This window comes from Lipotes vexillifer, unplaced genomic scaffold, assembly GCF_000442215.2.
Source record: "Lipotes vexillifer unplaced genomic scaffold, Lipotes_vexillifer_v1.1 scaffold177, whole genome shotgun sequence".
In the NCBI taxonomy this organism is placed as follows: Eukaryota; Metazoa; Chordata; class Mammalia; order Artiodactyla; family Lipotidae; genus Lipotes; species Lipotes vexillifer.
In genome coordinates this window covers 1,057,104-1,080,431 of record NW_006796206.1, presented here as the reverse complement: position 1 = coordinate 1,080,431, position 23,328 = coordinate 1,057,104, and the positions used below count along the sequence as shown (strand labels likewise).

At 49.3% G+C, this 23,328-nt stretch overlaps 1 protein-coding gene across 1 annotated transcript in view; it reads right to left on the bottom strand.

The window, feature by feature from the left end:
* The window catches only part of NPAS2 (neuronal PAS domain protein 2), a 105,355-nt gene that overhangs the window by 17,983 nt on the left and 64,044 nt on the right, over positions 1–23,328 (bottom strand). The window contains exons 8-15 of the mRNA XM_007468334.1: positions 16,887–17,005; positions 16,057–16,139; positions 15,217–15,323; positions 11,843–11,990; positions 9,260–9,344; positions 6,026–6,167; positions 5,295–5,395; positions 2,510–2,599 (exon numbers count right to left, since the gene is read on the bottom strand). Coding sequence (XP_007468396.1) covers positions 2,510–2,599; positions 5,295–5,395; positions 6,026–6,167; positions 9,260–9,344; positions 11,843–11,990; positions 15,217–15,323; positions 16,057–16,139; positions 16,887–17,005 — 875 coding nt within the window. The remainder of the gene's footprint in view (positions 1–2,509; positions 2,600–5,294; positions 5,396–6,025; positions 6,168–9,259; positions 9,345–11,842; positions 11,991–15,216; positions 15,324–16,056; positions 16,140–16,886; positions 17,006–23,328) is intronic.

Genomic DNA, 23,328 nt, shown 5'->3' with positions numbered 1-23,328 from the left:
AAAGGGAAAAAAAAAAAAAAAAAAAAAAAAAAAAAGCACCAGCTGGGATTCTGAAAGAGAATTCGATTGAGAAAGAAAAGCTGTATCAGGTATTCAATTAAAATAACAAAAGACAAAAGCATCTGTGCTGGGTTCTCCTAAGTCTGGAGACAGTTCAGGCTATGACATCCACATCCAGGGGTAGATGCACTGGGCTGTCCGTTGGCTCCCAAGGGCAACAGTGAGGGGGCCGGTGGTCGGCAAGGTGCCAGCACCGAGCTTGAATGTTAGTTACTCTATTTACTTATTCTTATTTTCCCAGGACACCCAGGCATGAGTCTCTTGTTATATTCTTGATTGTGGCCTTTTTGATAAAGAGATCTCCCCTAACTTAGAGACACATTAGCAACACACTATGAAGCAAAACCATCACTTAGCCAGATAACCGTTTCCCAGATTTTGGATTTTTTTTTTCCCCTTTCCCTCGATAGGGTACCACAGTGATAACATCAGTGAGGGGAAAGAGACAACTGTAGAATCTCATTATTTCACGTGAGTAGGTATGAGAACTATCTGATTTGAAAGGCCAGCATTACACAAGAACGTCTTAAAGAATACGGTTGCTGGTCATTGCAGCACTATATACAATAGCCAGGACATGGAAGCAACCTTAATGTCCATCAACAGAGGAATGGATAAAGAAGGTGTGGTACATACATACAATGGAATATTACTCAGCCATAAAAAGAAACGAAATTGAGTTATCTGTAGTGAGGTGGATGGACCTAGAGACTGTCATACAGAGTGAAGTAAGTCAGAAAGAGAAAAACAAATATCATATACTAACGCATATATGTGGAATCTAAAAATTGGTATAGGTGATCTTACTTGCAAAGCAGAAATACAGACACAGACATAGAGCACAAACGTATGATACCAAGGGGGAAGGGGGGTGTGGGATGAACTGGGAGATGGGGATTGACAATATATACACATGTGTGTGTGTGTGTGTGTGTGTGTGTGTGTGTGTGTGTACATAGAGAGAGAGAGACATATATATATTGACAAATATACACATATATTGGTACTATGTATAAAATAGAGTACTAATGAGAACCTGCTATATAGCACAGGGAACTCTGCTCAATGCTCTGCGGTGACTTAAATGGGAAGGAAATCCAAAATAAGAGGGGGTATATGTATACGTATAGCTGATTCACTTTGCTGTACAGCAGAAACTAACACAACAGTGTAAAGCAACTGTACTCCAATTTAAAAAATATGGTTATTATTAAGTATAACCTGCCTAAGAGACTAAGAACTGTTACTGTTAATAAAAACGAACATCAATATATGAAAAACTAGAATTCCAAAGGGGCCTTTATCACACCATGACTTATTACAATGCAAGACCCGCAAGATGAAGGAATTCTCATTTCATGGGCCTTTGGACTGAAGAACTTACTCATTTCATACCAAATGTGCCTTTTGGAAATTTGAAGAGAAAAAAAATTCTTTTTTTTTTTTCCTAATGAGGATGAATATAGATCATCTGCATTAGTCGACTCTGGCTGGGTAGGTTTTATATCCTTACTTAAGCCTAACTCTGGCAAGGAGCACGTGCTAGCAGCATGTGTCTTTCTTATTCCAGGAAAACATGTGAGGCCACTGTTCGTGGGAAGGATGTATGCTCTGAAAGAGTTTTCACCAGTGGTGACGGATTTGCACCAAGACAGACGTCCACACTTTGGCAAGTGTGTGGCCAGGGACACATCTTGGTGAACTGCCCCCCTGGGACCCCCTTGTGGCCAGAAAGGAGGCAAAGCTCAATGTCTCATAAAGGAATGGAAATCAGAGGTCTGACCTGTCAGCTCAACTGCCCTTGGACTTCCGTAGACAGAATATTTTCTTACTGGTTCTATAAAAACACATGCCCTGCCGTGGCGGTTTCTCTGTTTATATGCCCATCTCGCCCTTGAACTCCAAGTCCAAAAGCGAGGGCTGCGCCACAAGCATCTTTGCGTCCTTCACACTCACTTCCTGACTCACCCAAACAGTAACTCGCTGAATGTTGTTGCAACACAGAAGGAATTACTCAGCCAAGCCCTGATCCTTTATTTTAAAAATGTGGTATTTATAATACTGGACTCAGAGCTTTTAAACCCTTGCAAAGTCTTCCTGTAACATTGGCTTCCTTCAGACCTTTTCTAAAATATCGTGACCAATTAGGAGTCGTGAAAAATGAGAGGAACACGGAAAAGTGGCAGAGAGATGAAGAAAGATCGCTAAAAGGATTGAGAAACGGACACCAGAGAAGATCAGTGGGAGGACGGATGGAGATGAGGCCGGGGGCAGCGTCCACAGCTCCACGCGCCCCACCTGCACGTGGGGAGAAACAGTCCCGTCTGGGGGGCCTTGCTGGGGAGCCTGTAGGTCAGCACCAGTGCACCCACACCCTCCAGAGGACCCCAGCATCCCGCCTCGGGGAAGTGCCGCCCCGGGTTTCCCCTGCCCTGAGTCCCAGACTCACCTGTGTCACGGGGGCAGGTGGGCTTTGCAAGATGGTCTGAGGCAGGAGCTGCTGTGTGATGTCACAGGACGCCGGGGCGGGCAGCGGAGCCTGGGGAAAGGAGAGGGGCCTTGCTGTCAAATGCAGCTTCTGGGCCGTTACAGAAAGGACCGGGTGCTGTCTCTCAGCCAGCTGGGTTCTCTGGCCTCAAGGAGGCCCTTCTGCCCTAGAGTGGACGGCTTACTTCTGGAAGGCATATGTTCCCCGGGAAAGGTGGGGTCACAGGTTGCTGCCCTTGCAGGGCACAGAGTCAGCGGTGACACACGGTTGGTGAAGGGTGGGGGGCACTGGGGGCACTCGGGCCCGACGCCTTCCATCACGGTGTGCTCTGCAGAGCCGCTGCCACCGGCCGGAGCTGGGCATCTCCACCCCACCCTGCCTTGCCTCCTGTTCTAGGCTCCGTTCTTGGTGGATGTGGTCGCTCTCTTCCCAGATCAATACTTTCTTAGCGGTGTTGTCCAGCAGAAAGACAACACCTTGGCCTTCCTGCTCAACACTAATGCAGATGGACAGGCCCCTGCACGTCTCTACCCGCTGACCCACCCAGGCAGTGAATGTGGCTGCAGTTTCGCCAGACTCTGCCTGCAATCTGGTGGAGAGAGCCCTGCGAGGTCAGCTGGGTCCCAGCCTCTGTGGCCTGATCGCTCAGGTGGGCAGGGGAGCAGGGGTGGGGTGGGACAACTTGTAGAAACAAGAAATGCAACCCTCAGCTTCACGAGGCTCTTGAGAGCTTTGAAAAGAAAAGTAAAAACCTTCTGAGGTTATCCCAAAGCTGCCCCAGGCCCCGGGGACTACAGAAAGCAGGCAAGCTGTCCCCAGAACAAGACCAGGGGCAGAGGCAGCAGGAAACCTGTTCTGAGTGAGATCCCAGGGACTGGTTCTGGTTCCCCCAGCTTTGTTCCCTTGCACAGCTGGGACAGAACTGTCACCAACAGTGGCAGAGAGAGCTGCATGGACAGCCAACATCAGAAGAGCAGCCATCATAGCTCACAAGCTCATCAAAAGGCGGCTGGAGACAAAGAAAGCGGTCTTTGTCATGTTCTGCTTGAAAATGAAACATGTTGCCCAAGCTTTTCAGCAGGGTGGGCATAATTTCCATGGTGACAGCAAGAAGGAAGGGGACACTTCACTCCCATCTTTAAAAGGTCAGCGAGGGATGAGTGGGAGGTACTTGGCCACTATGTGGATGTGGCCCCTAAAATCTGGGGACACCTTTCCCATTGAGAGCGAGGTCTGTGTCCCTCTCTGTGGGTGAGCTTGTGACTGCTTTGCCCGAGACGGATGGCAGACGTGACATCGTGGGACTTTTTTTGGGGGGGGGGGCGGTACGCAGGCCTCTCACTGTTGTGGCCTCTCCCGTTGCAGAGCACAGGCTCTGGATGTGCAGCCTCAGCGGCCATGGCTCACGGGCCCAGCCGCCCCGCGGCACGTGGGATCTTCCCGGACCGGGGCTCGAACCCGTGTCCCCTGCATCGGCAGGCGGACTCTCAACCACTGCGCCACCAGGGAAGCCTTTGTGGGACTTTTAAGGCAAGGTCACAGAAAGCCAAGCAGTTCCGCCCGGCTCTCATGGAAGTCCCTCTCCAGATATTTCCTCTTGGAACCCAGGAGCATACTGGGAGGATGGCAATGGAGAGGTCCACACAAGTCAACAGAGCATGCTCTGAGCTGGGCCCAGCCATCAGCCGGGGATGCATACACACCGGGGATGTGGACCTCCCAGCCCTGATCGGGGAGGCTTCCGACACCAGGCAGCAAAGAGGAATCACTCCCACTGTGCCTTTTCTGAATTCCAGACCCAGAATCCATGAACGTGGAAAATGACTGTTGCTTTCTTTCTTTTTTTTTTCGTGTTTTTTAAACATTTTATTTTTGGCTGCGTTGGGTCTTCGTTGCTGCACGCAGGCTTTCTCTAGCTGTAGCAAGCAGGGACTAGTCTTCTTTGCGGTGCGCGGGCTTCTCATTGCGGTGGCTTCTCTTGTTGCGGAGCACGGGCTCTAGGCACAAGGCTTCAGTAGTTGCGGCACGCGGGCTGGGTAGTTGTGGCTCACAGGCTCTAGAACGCAGGCTCAGTAGTTGTGGCGCAGGGGCTTAGTTGCTCCGCGGCATGTGGGATCTTCCCAGACCAGGGCTCGAACCCGTGTCTCCTGCACTGGCAGGCGGATTCTTAACCACTGAGCCACCAGGGAAGCCCCATGACTGTTGCTTTATGCCACTGAGTTTGGTGTGGTTTGTTCTATGGTGATGGATAACGGGAATGTGGTAGGTACATCAGTGACCTTGCATCCAGCCAGCGTGCTTTCTAGGAGGCCACACGTTCCCTGATGTTCTGGAGAGGCCTGGCATACATGAGGGACACTGCCTGATATATGCAGGAGGACCTTCCTGTTGACATCAAGCTTCTCAGACATCTGCACTGGAGTGAAATGGGATCTAAAGTAGGAGGGTCCTCATCACATACCTCCAGAGGCTCTGGGGGTGGAACCCCACCTTTGAAGTTTTGAGTTTTACCTTTAAAACTCTTGGATTTTGAATTCTGTGGATATACACCCATGTTAATTTTGGAATAAAAATGTTTCAAATTTGTTGCCAATTAAACGTCTTAACTTCCCAGACCCACGTGCCACCAGCAATCTCTAAGTACAGCTGGTTCTCTGCGAAGATGCAGCACGCAGTCCTGTGGCCCCGCAGGCCCCTGCGGTGCCATAGCACAGGCTGGGTGAAAAGTTTGGGGTCACTCACATACCGGCATCGTGGCTGCCTGGCTGAGTCCTAGCACGGGGAGCTCCTGAGCCGATCTTGGCAAAGCCGTGGTGCCGGCCTCTGCACTCAGCTTGCCTGGAGTAGCTGCAAGAAACACATCACCTTTCAGACTCGCACACACTTAACAGCTTTCTTATCAAAAGAGGGGAACAGTGACCACGGTATGCATGAAACACGGGCCTGGCTGCAATCTGATAAAGGAAGCCCAGCGGAAGTGGAGGTGGTTTTGAGAACCACGGAGGCTCTGCCTGCCTCCAGCATCACCTGGGACCAGGTGGATGACAGCAGAGCATCCACGAGCTTTATGTCCACCACATGGTTCAGCCAGCTGCCTGATCACACACCTCACTGGGTCTGCACGTCTGCTTTATGTAGCTTTATGTCCACCACATGGTTCAGCCAGCTGCCTGATCACACACCTCACTGGGTCTGCACGTCACCTGCTTTATGTCGGCTGCGTGTGCCAGTGGAGGAACCAGAGTGTGGAGCCGGGGCGGGGGGTGGGGGGGAAGAGACCAGTGGAGCCGGGGCCGGGGGGTGGAGATCAGCGGCATAGAAGGGAAGGCATGGGAACCGAATGGCAACTTCTGCTTCAGACCACGGACTGCCCTGCTTCTCCTCAAGTTCGGGAGCCCCTCGTGGGACTCTCTGTATACCCCCCACCACCCCAGCCCAACAGGCGCCCACCCCTTCCCTCCGCGGTGTCACACTCACAGGTGGGTTCGGACACAGCCGTGCGCGAGGATTTGTGGGAACTTCTTGAGGACGTCGATGGTGAGTGGCTGGTGTTAAGGCCCGAGGTGCCCACGTCGAGTGCATTAAAGTGCTGCTGAGCTTCCAGGCTGGAGCCCTTGTGCTGAAACACACACACACACACACAGTTCCACATTTCAGCATCGAGATCATGGCAATGAATTAGGTGACTTCAGTTGTTCTCTAAATATTTAGGAACCTTTGAAGGGTATGGAGAGAAATACTGTAACAGTTTGGAGATAATTCCAAACACATTCGGGTGGACTATTTATACAAAGATGTAATCTAGCATCTTCGAGAGGCTGGTAGCCTGTAAGCAGTGTTTATTATACTTTTTCACCTTGTAGTCTGATAGTTTAGATTTTCATAAGGGATTTGGCATTTTGCTTTTTCCTTAAAATTGTCACCTCATGCCCAGAATCTTGGCTTTCTCAGAAGCAGGTGGAGAGGCCGGGTCTAGAAATAAGGTTGTTGGTGGTACTGGATTATTAATACTCCCATGAAACGAACGCCTTTGGACTCTTCTGGACACTATCTCCCCACTGCTCTTCATCTGCAACCTTAGGGCCCCCGAGTGGAGAACAGGCAAAGGGCCAATGGTGTCCAATTCTTGACCCCTGGATCCCAACTGATGTTGGGCCCCCTGGATGCCTCTGCCTTGAGCACAGAATGGTGAGAAAGCAGCTGTGACTTTCCAACCCTGAGGAACCAGCTTTCCATCCTGCATTGGTGTAGGTGTCATAAGCCTAAGAGAACAGGGATTATAATGATTTTTAAGCTAAAAAAGAAACATAATGCTTACTCTCCTGGGCTAGGCTCCTACCTGGTCTCAGAAGCATGATGAGATTCCTGGGCTGCTTGATGTCACCTGGTCTCAGTTGTTAAAATCTGTGTGACTCTACATGGCTGTTCTGTATTTTGGGTCATGGCTCCAGTGAGGGTGGACACTGCGTGTGCCCGAGTACGGCTGAAATGACTGCTACGAGACCTACGGGCCTTTGTGCAAAACAGAAGCGCAGGATGTGCCTGGGTTTGCTGTGCTAAATGTTCATTTTTGAGGTCCTGTTGCTTGGTCAGTGTCTCCCCCAGATCACACCCCTTAGAGTGGGGCCCCTGGCCCATGGCCGGTGGCGAACTGTATGCTCCTGGTCAGCAGAGAAGTAAGTACAGGAAGTGAGAGTAGGAGCTGAGAAGCTTTTATAGCCGTTTGACATAGCCACACATCCCATCCAAGCAGGGGAATTTGCATTTTTAAAAAGCGTCCATCAGTGACAGGTTTGAAATTAAAAAACCAAATGGTCCATTACCGCTGAGAGTTTGAAAAGCATGGTCCTGGAGCTTTTCCTTTAAAAGGGGCTTCTTAATCTGGCAGCCTGAAATTGTATTTGTGTGCTTGTACATAACTGCAGGTTGATGAGAAGTTCCGTCGGGCTCTAATACTCCCAAAGTATCGGAAACCTCAATAATCAATTTCCGACTGGATGATATACACTCCGCCCGATCTTCAGCTGTGGTGTATGGTGTGTCTAACACCTGCCCATTAACAGCTTAATTCCACCCCTGGACGTGATACATGATGCATTAATGGACAGAGCTGGGTAACACACCCATAAACGATGACAGAGGTGTCGCATCAGTGTGCTGGTGATGAATCACTGTACAACACATCACCACGTAGCCTGCCAGCAGGGGAGGCTCAGCAAAGATGCGACTGCTGTCTGGTCTTTAAAGGGGATTTCTCCCTCTACCCAACTGCGCTCTCAATGGATCAGAGATGCTTTTGTTGGACCACTGCTGCTGCGTCAGTTTCCAGCCAGAGACTCTGGATTCTAGGTCACGGGCAGGCTGGAACGTGAACCCTATCTCATCAGATCTACGAGGCCCTTTCCCACTCACATTTTGACATATCTGAAATTGGGATGTGTCCTTCAACTAATGATAAGAAATCCTGACTGCACAGATTGGCAGCATTTTCTCTTTCTCAGTGGAGATAAAATAATGGTAGACCTTACAATTGATGGCTTCTTAGCTTTGATGAAATACAACACTCCCTTCCTTGCTTTCTCTCTTTTTCTCCCAACATTTGTGTTTGCTTGAAGAATGACCTTTGAGAAACAGAGCTCTTGTCTACTTCCAAGTTCCCTTCCAGTTGTCTGACACGCCAGGAGCAGAGATGGGGGCAGCCTGGCCAGAGCGGTCCAGAGGGTTCAGGCTGGGCGAGGAAGGAGGTCTGGGCTTTGGGAAGAGAAATACCGCCCCAGCACCTCTCGGAGCTCCCTGATGCAAAGCTGGCTCCAAGAAGGCTGCCAACTCGGAGCCCCAGACACAGAAATGGAAAGTACACCCTGCCAGTGAAGCCACAAGGGTGTGCGAGGGGCAGCGTGCTTGTGGGACGCTCTTTTGTAGGCAGAGTATCAGCCTTAGGCTAAGGGGAGGGCAGGGCACTCAGACTATTCCCTGCCTCGATGGGACGACACAGTAACCCCCAACTTTTCATCTGTGGGACACACACAAAGTGGACGTACTACAGGCACACCTTGTTTTATCACGTTTCACTTTATGACACTTCGCAGGGAGTGTGATTTTGTACAAATGGAAGGTTTGTGGCAACCCTGCCTTGTCAGATGATGCTTAGCACTTTTGCAGCAAAGAAGTGTTTTTAAATTAAGGTATGTACAATTTAAAAAAACCTAATACTATTGCACACTTAATAGGCTACAGTATAGTGTGAACAGATCTTTTATATGCACTGGGAAGCCAAAAAAAAATTTGTGACTCGCTTTATTGCAACATTCGCTTTATGGCGGTGGTCTGGAACTCACAGTATCTCTGAGGTGTGCCTGCACAGCCATTCTCGTAAGGCTGGAAAGTGCCAAACCCTGCTCTGAGTCCAGAGGCTGTTTCTCGCGCAGCTCTGTGAGTTCCCAGCCTCGGTGGCTTTGGGTACGTTAGCTATATCCTCTGTGTGCTGCTGTCTCACCTGAAGGAGGACAGTAACAGTGCCCGCCTCACAGGAACCTCACAAGGGGCAAATAGGCAAATACCCCAAAATTACATTGAATAGTACTGGGAACATAGCAAGAGCTCAATAAGTACGACCCGCCATTTTTAGTATGACTGTTTGTATGATCACAACTCACGGAAGATTCTACTTAGCCACACTTTGCCTTTACCCTCTGCTGGGCATCAGAATACCTTCAGTGTCGAAGGGTGGACGGTCTCCAGAAGCGGGTCCTCCAGGGCCAGCTCTTGCCTTCTTTCCACCCGGACCTCCGCGTAACTGCTCAGGAAATCAAGAGACCACAGCTGGAGGGGGGACATTCCAGGACGACACCAGCAAAGAGGGCTAGTGTGACAGGTCCAGGTTCCCTGTGTGATACCCCTCCCAGAACAGCCACCAGCAAGGAGGTTAGCCCTGTTACTTGTTTGAGGATGGAGTTTCTTTCTGGGCCTGAATTCCACTGCAGTCACTTCCACTGTGACATTCAGAATTATCTCCCTTTCCAGGATGTTTTTATTTCCTTTTCCTTCACTGATCTCTACCCACCCTCACCCCGAAACCCCCAAACATGATTGTCTTTAGAAACCTATCTTCCTCTATAGAAAATAATTAGAAGACTTTCTTAAGACCTACTCAGTTTGCACTATGCATAGAAGGAAGTGACACATAAGTTTTTTTAGTAATTACAGACTACGAAACTGCCGGAAGCTTTCTTTCGACCAAACCTAGAACTAACCAGACCCAGACTGTCGATTAGTCTGTGGACCCACTTTTTGAATAGCGTGGGTAAATCAGTTCAACGTGGTGACGGCTGAGTGACTCAGTTGTGGCTTTTGCCTCGTGTGTGGAGACGCAGGCTGGGCAAGGGGTCTTGGGGAGTGGCGGTGGCTCTTGGGCCTACAGAATGCTTGTGACCTCGTTTACTCACTAGGTCGCTCCCTACCTTCTCTGACAATCTGGGATCTGGGAGGTAGAAGGTAGAGAGGAAGAACAGGGTCCAGGGTGGATCTGAGGAGGAAGGAGCTGATGATGTCCACCTCCTCTGAGGGCACAGGGACACTCTGGCAAAGGCCCAGGCAGAGAGGGGGGACTGGCCATGGAATCAGAAACCACTGGCTGCTGACGTGCCCAGGGTAGGCTGGGAGGCCAGGGTCAGGTCCCTGAGAGTGGGTGCGCAATGTGATGATCATGGCCACTGGCCAAGAAATACCTGTGTTTCTTATTGCTCCTCTTTCCCCACTTACTAAAGATGACGGATTTACTTGTGTGTGTGTGTGTGTGTGTGTGTGTGTGTGTGTGTATGGATAGTATCTATCCATCCATTATCTATCTACCTACCTATCTATCCATCCATCCATCTATCATCTATCTATCCATGTATCTATTATCTACCTATCTATCCATCTATCCATCCATCATCTATTATCTATCCATCCATCATATATCCATCTATTATCTATCTATCCATCCATCATCTATTATCTATCTATTCATGTATCTATTATCCACCTGTCTATCCACCATCTATCCATTATCTATCCACCCATCCATCATCTATTATCTATCCATGTATCTATTATCTACCTATCTATCCATCTATTATCTATCCATCCATCATCTATCCATCCATCAATTATCTATCCACCCATCCATCATCTATTATCTATCCATGTATCTATTACCTACCTATCTATCCATCTATTATCTATCTATCCATCCATCCATCATCTATTATCTATCCATCCATCATCTATTATTTATCCATCTAGTATCTATGCATCTATCCACCCACCCGTCATCTATCTATCCATTATCTATCCATCCATTATCTATCCATCTATCATCTATCCATCCATATATTATCTATCTAGCTAGCCATCCATTATCTATTTATCTATTATCTATCCATCTCTCCACCTACCTACCCATTATCTGCTATCAATCATCCACCTCTTATGTACATGTATATAATGCAGTAGGTATGTATATGTATCTTTCCATCTATCATCTATCTGTTATCTATCGTCTATCTGTTGTGTACATATATAAAATGCAAATCCTTCTAACCTTTCTTTCCTTGCTCTACCTCCAATGCTCTCCTCTAGACCAGTTTAAAACCGATTTATGTTCTTAAAATTTTTATAGTTGGGAAACCCCCAAAGAGCACCTCTCCTTTACCTTGGGGAGGGACTGTGACCCGCACGGCAACGTCCAGGGAATACCGGTGTGCTGCCTCCCTTGGAAGCCCCGCCCACCCACGCTGGGCTGGGGGCGCCCCCGAGGCCACGGGACCACCAGGAACCCTCTCCCACTGGCAGCCTGGCTCTTGTACCAACCCTGCCTCGGTTGCCAGCAGGGGTTCTTTAAAGTGTTCAAAAAGGGGACTGTGTCTCTGAGTTATTTAGAGGCAAAATTTTCATTTTCTCCAAATCCGGCTGGGGGCCGCATGGAGATGAGGGGAGAATATGTAAGTAGGTCACTGAAGCAGTAACTTACTAAGGAACATCCTGGCCGCCTGGAAGAGCTCAATGAGGCTTTCAGAGGGGCCTGACGGGACGCTGGGAGGAAGCCTCGGCCCTGGGAGCACAGGGCTGGCTGTGGAGCTGGAAGGGATCTGAGCTCTGCGGATTATCCTGTAATCTGCAGAGCACGGCCCAGGCCCCGCTGAAGAATTCAAGCCCGGGGCTCGCTCCTCGGAAACGGGGTCCACTGAGGATGATGGGGCTCTGGCGGAGCTGCCGCGGGCCTGGCCCACCCTCCCAGGCCCCTGCCCGCACCTGACCACTGAGTGCGTGCACACGATGAACTCGGGCTTGGAGTTCCACTGGTGGTAGGTAATGTAGTAGTGAGTCTGCAGCCAAATCCACTGCTGGCCTTTTGTCAGAAACCGGTAGCAACACGACTTCCCTTTGCCAAACTGCATCACTGTGAACAGAAGATGGAGTCTGCATACCACCAATGTTAAGACGAAAATGATCCTTTTGCCCCAAAGTTACTGTTAAAAACACCAGCTTTCAAAAAGACAGTGCCACACATTGGTCACTTCCCCAGTTGTGATGGATTTTAAGTCATCATCAAGGTCACAGTAAACGTAACGAATTCTGAAACAACGGAGGAACGATTCGTCTGCTTTCCCAAATGCTCAAAGGCTTAAGAAAGCCTTAAATCAGGGCAGATTCTCCAACTGGAATTCATTTAAAGAGAGGCCCTGGCTTTCCTGGGGCTCATCCTCCTGCTGCAGGTGGAGCCATCTTTGGAGCTGCAGGAGCCCAGCATGGGAAACACAATCCAGACGCTGGGAGAACTAGACTGAAAATAGACATGCCAGCCAGCAGCCTCCGGACAGATCCTGGGGCTGCCAGTCTGCTGTGCATCCTCCTTCTACATGGTTCTAAATAGAGTATCGGCCACAGGTGCCTTCCACCACGGCTCCACCGTGCAGGGCTGCATGGAGCCCCTACGGTTAAGTCTCTTCTGGCTTCCCTGGGGGAACCCAGCACACACGGATGCTGCTGGTTTAAGCCTGGGCAGGGCAGAAAGCTGGGCCATGGGTCCCAGGAAGAGGAGCAGTTGGGCTTTATTTTTATTTATTTATTTGGTCGCACCAGGTCTTAGTTGCGGCAGGCGGGCTCCTTAGTTGCGGCATGGGAACTCTTAGTTGCGGCACGCACGTGGGATCTAGTTCCCTGACCAGGGATCGAACCCGGGTCCCCTGCATTGGGAGCATGGAGTCTTCTCCACTGCGCCACCAGGGAAGTCCCAGCAGTTGGGTATTTTTTTTTGTTTACATCTTTATTGGAGTATAATTGCTTTACAATGGTGTGTTAGTTTCTGCTTTATAACAAAGTGAATCAGTTATACATATACATATGTTCCCATATCTCTTCCCTCTTGCGTCTCACTCCCACCCTCCCTATCCCACCCCTCTAGGTGGTCGCAAAGCACTGAGCTGATGCTATGCAGAGCCGATGGGTTTTATTGCCTCAGTGCCTGGAATTTAGCTCCTATTTATGCAAACGGTCAAGAGAAAGCCTAACTAGGAGACTCAAGTGACAAAAGGAGGCACTGAATCTACCAATAAAATAATATTTGTAATAAATTCTTTGAGCCTGAGACATGACTAAGTGAAGACTGTACCAACACACTGCTATGGGGACAGCTGGAGACTCAGGTAGACAACTAAGTGACTCACAGGAAGATCCAACTGGATTATTAAACTCAAGGTGCCTTCAGCCTCTCCTCAACACAAAAGGAGGAGGGACTTTTTCGACTACCTAAAATATATCCCAGAGTACTCAGAAAACATTTTCCTGATATTTTACAGGAATCATACTGTTTACTGTTTTCCAGGGTGACTAGAAAAACCTCTTCAATGGATAGTTTGTCCTTATCAAAAACCTTTGTTCTGTTTCCCTAGGAGACTAATATCTTGAGGTCATTTTAAAAGGCCTGATCATCATCGTTAATCAAATGTTCTAAAGCTTAAAAAAAAAAAAAAAAAAGGAGGGAACTTCAAAAGGCGGGGCGGGTAAGGGTAGAGGCCCAACAAACTGAGAGTGTCTTGCCCACTCCTTCAGACGCTAAAGGTAGTCCTACACCCAGGGTGGCCTTTCTCCCTTGGAAGAGTCAGAAGCGGCCAATGGCTTGAAGTTGCCGTGCTTCTCACGTTTCACGGGCCCCTGGAGCTCTAGGGGGTCCTGTTAAAATGGATGCTCTGATTCCACAGGCCTGGCGGCGGGGAACCTGAGGATCTATACGTCTAGCAAACTCCTTTTGACACCCACGCTCTGCTCGAGGACCACCTCTGAGAAGCAAGGGGTTCACTTTTTTTTTTTTTTTTGCAGTACGCGGGCCTCTCACTGCTGTGGCCTCTCCCGTTGAGGAGCACGGGCTCCGGACCCGCAGGCTCAGTGGCCATGGCTCACGGGCCCAGCCGCTCCGCGGCATGTGGGATCTTCCCGGACCGGGGCACGAACCTGTGTCCCCTGCATCGGCAGGCGGACTCTCAACCACTGCGCCACCAGGGAAGCCCGGGGTTAATGTTTTAAAGGTGAAGCTTAACACCTAAGAGCACCTCCTCATGGAATTCACTCCTGTTCTCGTGTCAACGAGAACACAATGGGTCTGACAGACGGGCATCTGGCAAAATGCAGTGTTGGTGGTCAAGCCGTGTAGCAGGAGCCGTAGGTCAGTATTACTACAAACGTTCCTACTCAAAGGTAGAACCTGGCACCAAAACTATGGCTTTAAATGGTGAATTCTTGACCCCTCTTGCTAAGTGAGAACCCAGATGTGCTTGTGGTTTCCCCTCCGTCACACCATGAGCCTCGCCCCCCATCCCTTCGCCAGTGTGTTCCCCTGGTCTGTGGCAGAGCGCCTTCCCTGACCCCATCCCCCAGCGGGGTGAGGGACCCTCCCCTGAGCCCCTCGATACCCTGTGCACAGCCCCTTCCAGACACCAACATCCCGTCAGGTCACTGCTTTTCCATCAAACCTTCCCCCTGCAGGGCAGCAAGGGGATTCTGGTCATCTTTCTGCTGTGGGCCTCGCTCAGTATCTGACCTGTTGCTTGTGACCCACACATGTCTGCTGACTAAGAAGAGTTAAGTGAATTCGGTATTTTGTCTTTGAAACGTTACTGCGTAACTTAGAAAAAAACACGGAGCAGCATCACCTTAGTTTCTTAAGATCAAAGAGCCTGCATATGTCAGGGGTGCTGGGAAGGGGCTGGAGGTGGAAGCAGACAGCCCAAAGTCAATTCCGGGTGAAAGCAAAACACGGGGGGGATCCGGATAGGGACCTCCACCTACTCCTAGATCATCTCAGAGAAGACCAAGCCCTCCACCTCAGAAGAAACCAAGTACTAAGTTGACTTCCAAAGCCTAAGAGTCCTGCTGTCAGGGCTCCGGCGAGAGAGCGGGGGGGCGGGGGGGGGGGCCCTTTGGCCGGGGCTGGGGTGAGGTACTCACGGTGCTGGTGGCACCTGGCCAGGAGTTCCAGATCATCCACGTGGTAGTAGTCATAGCCCGAGGTTCCCAGAACTTCAAAAGGCAGGTATCCTATGATGGGAGGAGCTCTGCCGAGCACAGTGGGAGGGGGGGGGGGGGGGGGGGGGGGGGCCCTTTGGCCGGGGCTGGTGTGAGGTACTCACGGTGCTGGTGGCACCTGGCCAGGAGTTCCAGATCATCCACGTGGTAGTAGTCATAGCCCGAGGTTCCCAGAACTTCAAAAGGCAGGTATCCTATGATGGGAGGAGCTCTGCCGAGCACAGTGGGGGTCATTCATCAGAGAGGAAGTACCCGCATGGCTTGCCCTGGTGGCCCACTAGGGGGCGGTTTGCATGTGTAATGATCAACCTGGGGGCCTCATTTCTCGAGAATAAGAGCAGGAAAATAATTTTGCAACGGTAAAAACCGGAGAGGCTGTGTTTTCCAAAGTGCTCAATTTTTTTTTGGCATTTAGATACTCAGTTCCCTTGGCCTGACCTGGCCCCGATAATCATAAATGTGGTCACTACTGAATAATTAAAAACAGCTATAGATTGGGTCAGCCCAACCCCAAAGTGTAATAGAAAATCAAAGGGTGAGAAGGGGAGATTTCTTGTTCTTAAACTGTGAAAAATGTCACGAAAGAAAGTAAGAAGATTGGGTTAAAGGGACAGAAGGGTGGTGAAAGAAATAAGATGAGAGTTTCCCTCACATCTGGTCCTGCCTGATGGGAGCTGGAGAGGGTCCCGAGTCGGGTGGCGGGTGAGGGTATCCCGAAGATGTCCCGGGCTGTGATGCCTGGCTCTCCTGAGATGCTCTGACCCAAACCCAGGACATATCCTCAGAGGGGGCAAATGCAGTGGAGGGAAACCTCCTGCCCCCCGCTGGGAAGCACTTTCCCCACTGCCAGAGACCAGGCCTGACTTTCCTCCCCCACGGAGAGCCTGGCTCATGGAAACAAGCACTCGAAAAGCACCCAACCCAAATATGTTTTTTTCACAAACCTGTGATCCAGAAATAAAAATTTCCATTCCAAGCTATGTCTTGAAGTGAATTCCTCTAAAGGTTTGTCAACGATGCACATTTCCTGTATTAAGAGGGAGAAAACTATTACTCGGGGTGCCAGACGCTCACCCCCGGTTAGTTCAAGAATGTGCGGTCGGCAACAGAAGTTAAAATCGTTTAGAGCAAGTCTCCAAGTTGTCTTGGACTGCAACTCCACATCTGTAGCTAATTTTGGTATTAGATGATGCTAAATTTATTTCACAAGCTGAGGAAAAATACCTAAGAACCAAAATGTCACACCACTCCCTTCCTATTATCTAGACGTGTGGTAAACATGTGGAAAATGGCTTTTCATCTGAATTTGAATTACTAATTTAACTCAACATTCATGCAATGTTGAATTTGCAATGCTGAATTCATGCAATTCATGTTGAATTCATGATGTTAAATTCTGATGTGAAAGCAATCACAGATAAGAGACCACAGGTCAGCCCTCAATTTGACTCAGTTTTTACCTCTGCCTGCCCTGAGTGGTGTCAACATGGACGTGAAGGGTAGGGAGGCTTACAGAGTTCTAGACGAGCATCTCTGCAGGCTGACCAGCAATTAATTCATGCTGCCTTCCAACAAAATGGCTCGCAGGCAACCAAAGTTCGGGGAAAGAGCTTGCGGGGCTGTCACCATACAGAAATCAGACATTTAACATTCTCAGAGTCGGTGACGAGCTCATTGAAATCTTATTCTTTCCCAGAAAGACAATGAATTACCCATCACTCAGTGTGACTCAGTGGTACTCGCTCCGCATGATAAATTCTCTCCGGGTACTTGCCTTTAAGAATTGTGGTGTTGCCAGGCGAACGGTGGCAATGAAGCAGACCTCCTTTCCCAGGGGCATTCGGCAGGGCCTCGAAAGGGCGCTGTCAAAGCCGTTACAGGAGGGGCTGGGCGCTGGGCAGAGGGGAAGAGACACAGGTCAGCCCCGGCTGGTGCAGAGCCAAGCCCCACTGGGCACTAACTGAGAGGCCTCAGGTCCATCAACTGCCTCATTTTCACGGCAACTCGGGGACCTAGGTGCTACTCTCATCCCCACTGCACAGGAAACCGAGGCTCAGACTGGGAAGCAACTCGCACAAGGCCAAACAGAGCTGGAATTCGAGTGAGCAACACAGTGCTCTGCACCCCCCACCCCCCCCCCGCCACAGTCCTGCAGCCGCGGCGGTTACTGTGCCAGGAAAAATTCTCTGCCAACTGAGCAGCCGGCCCCACGCTGCGGCAGGGCCCGGATGCGCACATCAGCCAGTGTCCTAAAGGATGAGCTGCATCGTCAGGCAGTGTTTCTGATACTGATGGGCTAGCGGGTCTTGACACACGGTGACCCCACCTCTGCCCCTGGCCCTGGAGCGGCCCACTTGGGATTCAAGGGCTTCTGTCCTGAAACCCCCCACCTACCCACCCCCGGGATCCCATGCTGATGCAGGGGCTTGACTGAGGAGATGGACTCAGGACTCAGGGTGGCCCCAACAGGTATGCAGTGTCCACAACAAAACTCACTGCACAGGTGACAAAACCTGCTCACTGTGTCTTATGTATTCTTACAAGTCCGGGAAGGTGCGACTTCCCTTATTCTACAAATGAGGATACTGAGAGATCCAGGAAGCTTGTGCATATTAACTGAGGTGACTCAGAGTGGAAATGATGCAGCCGCGCCCCCACCCAGGTCTTGGGACTCCCAAGAGGGGGCTCTTCTGGGCTCCTGCCTACCATGCTGCTGAGACCAGGCCCCCAGAGACCTGGGGGAAGCACCACTTGGCATTAGCAGCAGTTTCCCTGGGAGACGAATACCTGTCTTCATGGTGCCTGTGAAAAACTGCTTTACCTTCCAGGCCAGAGAAAAATTCTGCTATTTTAGGTGGAGTTTGCTAGGTGGGAAAAAGAGCCCTGTTCAATATGAGAAAACTCACTGAATTCTCTCCAGATTCCCCAGAACCTTCTACATGACTGCCCCCATCCCAGGTCAGCTAATTCAGAAACTCGGGGTAAAGCCCAGGTATCGGCACTTTTAAAAGCCCCCCAGATTTACTAACGTGCAGCCAGGGTTGGGGGTTATTATTCGAGATAAACTATACCGCCTCTTTCTTTTTAAAATGTATTTGATTATATCCTGTACATTTCTGAACTTGTGGACTAAGACAGAGTTATGTGTTCCAATCTGAGAACATATAAAGCGTCAGAAAGCTAACTGCGTTCTAAAATGAAATCTGAGCGACTCTCTGGATTTTGGCTTTCTGGTAACCCTTTGTTTTCTATGTTTACAGGTTTCTAAGTGGTTCTTTCTATAACGGGTCTTCTGTCTATAGTGGTCTTCTTCCCACTAACATGAATAAATTCTTTTTACCAAACACAGTCTCTGAATGCATTCACATAAATACTAATAAAGGTTTCCAAACAGGAATATAAAGTGGGTAAAATAAAAAATCGTGGGCCCGAGAGAGTTTACATCTGTCAGTTGTTGGCCTCAACAGATTAATTTGTAGGGTGAGAGCCAAGGAAGTCATCGTACATCCACATAAGGGAAGGGCCTGCAGATGTGAACATCTGCATAATAAAAAGACATTTAAAATGCCCCAGATGTGAAATATCCTCTCCGCTTGAATCTAAGAGACATCTCCCGCCAGAAAACAACCTAATAAAATACTCTCTTTCAGGATAGCAAGACCTTCCAAGTGAACATCTGAGGACTTCCCAGGCATTTAAGAGGAAGTCTCTTTAATCTGTCTCTAAACCATGAGCTGGTTTGATCCTTTCGGCTGCTAAATTCACGTGCTGTCAGTAAGCGCCTTCCTCAGTGATTTACAGCGAGGGGGACAAGGTTGGGAACACCAGCCGCCGACCACTTTTTCAAGGGGCAGAGCCTCAGATCATGGAAATTAAGTGGATGTTTTGCAGACCTTGCCATTGGCCTGGGTGTCTCCCAAGGTGGTTTTACCAAGTCCCTTTATATCTTCGAAGGCTTTAGAGATGGAAATTTCCCAGGAGGGAAATTTCATGATTGCTTAGAGTCTGCACTTGATAAGCCAGATCTTTTACAGAGAGGCCTGGAACTGAGCAAATTCCTTCTAAACAAGCTTCTCCCTCCACAAAACCTGAAGCAGATGAAGGCCTGATCAAAGGCAAATGTGAATCAAAGCTGAAAGTTGTAACAGAGGGCAAGGGGAAAACCTTCGGGGAAAACCAGGGGGAGGAGGACACTTTCAACCTTTGGCCAGTTGCGTCTGAAATGACTTGTACTCTCAGCAGGAGCCTTCTCACAAATTCTAGAGTCAACGAGAGCAGGCTGTGCCCTGGGACCTCCTGGTAATAGGGAATACTTAGAGTAACTTCTTATCCCGAGGTGGTTTAAAAACATTAATTAAGGATTTAATTAGTTGTTTCGACTTAAGTCATAGAAAAAAATAGATCTAATTACAACTGGCCTCCCTAGCCTCTCAGAAGGATTAACCACTCATTGCAGCACAGCCCCATCTTATCAGATCTCTGACTGCTTCCAGACTTTTCCTTTCCCCGCCACCCAACAGGCATGTGTGTGCACGTATGCGTACGTACACACACACACACAGACACGCCGCACTCACAACCAACAAAAGTGATGAATGTTTGCTATTGATACACTTCCCATCCCCGCCCCCCAGAGTTACTCAAAAGTGATCTGAGCACAGTCTAGTCAATCAGTACAGTGCGGCCTCACTGTTTTGTTTGAGGTGTATTATTCATAACAATATTTTACAACATTTATATCTTGTGTAATTATAAAACCCAATACACTATCAAAGATAAGTAATTTTGTGGTTATTTGGTACGTGTTTGCATCCCATTATTACAAATAATGAAAAACTATCTGTTTTAATCTGTAATAAACTGACTTATCGTGCAGGGACTGCAAGACACTAGAGATATATTTAATTGTTACCTCTGCCCTCCTCAAACACGTATGAGGACACAATCCCCAGAATAAGTATTTAACTTTGCATCAGATGTAAAGGAGACTCCGGGTGCCACAATTAGATTATTTCGAAGCAGACAGAGAGCCGTTATTCCCGACTGATTTAGTATGCTCTGGAATGGAGAAAATGTTCACCAAACTATACTTTTTAGTGATTTACACGTTCTGTGTAAAGTGAATACATAGCTTTTATAGTATCCAAAAGAAGAGACCTTGTCTTTCCCAAAGCTAAAGAGCTAGCCTTCCCCAAGTGGGAGCAGGGGCGAGGCGTCTGCCTCCAGCTCTGAGTGGGCGTCTTACCCACAGCAGGCGTCCAACATGTGTTTATTGAATGATGCTCTCACGAGATGACCTTCCATCTCACAGCTTGAAGCCTAGTTCGGGAAGAGACCTTCTGATCCTCGCCAGCAACCAACACGCAGACCTTAAGACCCCAAGGTGGCTTCCCTTCCACAGCCCAGCCTGGTACTGCTGGTGGCTGGCGCGCAGTGGGAGGGTGGCCCACGGACACGGTTCTGGTTCCAGAGGTTCAGGCTGACTCACTGCCCCCTGATGCATTAACACCGGTCAGAAGGACGCCTGGGCGAGATGGGCTGCGAACCAGCTGCAAACCACTCCGTGGCAGACAGTCAAGCACTTGTCGTGGGCCTCGCGCTTGGAGAGATGCAGGATGTTAAAAGGGTCTATGGGGTTATGGATTGCCTTCTTTACACCCAGATCGTTCATCACTGAAGCCTCTGATTTCAGAGATCCTGAAAGAACTCTGCCTGGGCTGGCATTCTTAGGATTCCCAAACCAAGAGATCCCAGAGGTTCTCTGGAGGATAAGAATGATGAGGTGTGTCTCACTTGGCATCCGGGGCTGGCTTCCAAGTCTGCCTGATGACAGAGGTGAGCTCCCAAATCAGTCATGACGAGGAGATAAGGATACCATGGGGGCAGGGAGACCCCAGGGGGTATGAGAACAGGCTTCCAAAGGGATAGGAAAGATGGAGGGAGTGGCAGGGATGGTGACAGGGAGGGTCAGCCAACAGCACAAACTGGGAATAAATGGAGAAAGAGGTAACTTTTTCTCCTCAGCATCGGTTCAGCCATCAGGCCCACACAATGGAGTATTCTAATCAGAGATGGCCTGCAGATAAATTAGTCGCAACAGCTGTAGGAAAACACACTAATAGTCCACAAGGAGAGTGACAAATAGCTTTCTCTGCACTTCTTGGAACAAACGAAAAACAAATCCGGTAGGTGTCTGGGAAGACGTGAAACAGTTGATGAGGAGGTTTGTTAAAGGAAGAATAAAGTCCCTGAATTTCATTTGTGACAAATGTCCAAAATGTTTGGGGTGGAGTGTTAGAATGTGGAGGGAAAAGTAATTTTCTGCACGTTCATGAGAAATCATCTCTTGCCAATGACGCACTCTTTCCAGACTCTCTTTCTCTCTCTTCACAGTATCCTTGCCCCAGTGTGTTGTGAAAAGCCAGCCAGGTGACTGGGCTCTTAGGAGAGTGGCAGCAAAATAATCCCGTGCAGTTTTTAGTCTGGGCCACCACCCATCTTGCTGGGGTAATACACGGTTCTTCTTTTCTTTCTGCCAGTTTTGTTTGGCATTTGGAAAAAACAATGTCGGAGAAAGGCTGAGAGCCACACGAGGGAGCTGGGGGTTTGCAATGTGCTGGATTGAAAAAACAAAATCACCCGAATGGGAAAATACATGTCTTACTTGAATTTCTTCTTTGCCCTGGCATTCGTCAATTAAAGTGAGTATTCGTCGGGGCCTGAAGCTTGTGAGGGCACAGATAAGATCTCCCCCAGATGGTTGGTCCACAGGGCCTGACTACTGGATGCTCAGGAGAGTGAACTTCCTACAGGCCCTCGTCCCCTCCTCCAAGTGGATATCTTGTGCACATTTTCATCACAATTATCGGACAACCCGGACAAAAGTTCCCTGCTTCCGGGCTGAAACGAGCAGGAAGATGGGGTTGATAAAGGTCTGACCGTTCCTCACCCCTCCATTTTAATAGATGCTCATGCGGGACAATGCCCTTGGGTAACAATTTGTTCTTGATTGTGATCGTGATTCCTTTGCAATCTAATCTGGCAGCAATGACCGTTGCTGGAAAAGGACGCCGTGCATCCCCGTCTGGGTGGCAGGGACACTCTGCTTCTTACCCTTGGGGGCCTGGGACAGACAGATCAGACTTCCTTCCATGAAGCTGTCCTTCCGTGCGAAACTCACGTCCCCACTCCCAGTGAGGTCTGGTGGGCGTGCGGTTGGTTCCCTTCACTGAGACATCTCAATTAGTTCAGCTCAGTTAAAAAAAAAAAAACAAAAACGCCAAAGTCGTAAAGTGAGGCAACCTACGGAAATCCCACAGAACATACGGCATCAAGTGTTGAAAGCTGGAAAGCGTCCACTTCTGCCAGCAATTCAAATCTGGTTGTGTGGTTAGAGGTGAGTAGGTAAAATGAGGGCAGGGAAACTTTTATCCTCTGGTGTGTGGTTTCTGGAAAGCTCAGAGCAGAATGTTTGCTGAGGGTGACCTATTTGGAACCACACCAGCCACTTTTGAAATACTGCTTTCTGGATTTCAGTCAGATGCACACTTAAATCCAAGTCTGGGGGCGGAGGTCGGCTCACAGAGAGGACAGCCTGCTTCCAGACACCAAGTTCTTTGAGGAACGGGGACTTGCTTCTTAGGACCCCTTCAAGCTGCCCCTTCTTAGGACTGTTCATCATGCCTTTGAATATCATCCGGACGGTTCCTTCCCAATCAGGCTGTAGGGCTGGGGCTACCTGACTTGGTTTGGGGGTGTATTTATTCGAAAGCTCAAAAAAAAAATCTGTTAGCAGACAAACATAGCCCCAAATAAAGTAATTTTGTTTCAACTCTATTCTGGAAACAGTGGGCGGAGCAGAGGTGGCCCAGGGGCTGCTCTGACCCGTGGTCCACCCCGGGGCTCCAGGCCACATGGCTGGGGTCAGAGTGGGCTCTTTATGGGGACAGGATGAGACATGTTATTCTACATCCCAGCTTAGATTCCTACAGGAAGCTTCTCACAGAGCAGGACAGAAACTGTCCCGAAGTGAAACAATTGGAAGAAAACTACTTTCTCATCCCATTTCCTGACACGTACGTCTTGACGCTGATTAAAAATCTAGGTTAAAGATGGGAAGTCCTGTCTGCCCTCCCGTCCCCTAGAACATCTGTGGCAAATGATGGAGTCCTAAGGAGTGACCAAGACGTGAGGATACGGGTGTAGGGAAATTCCAT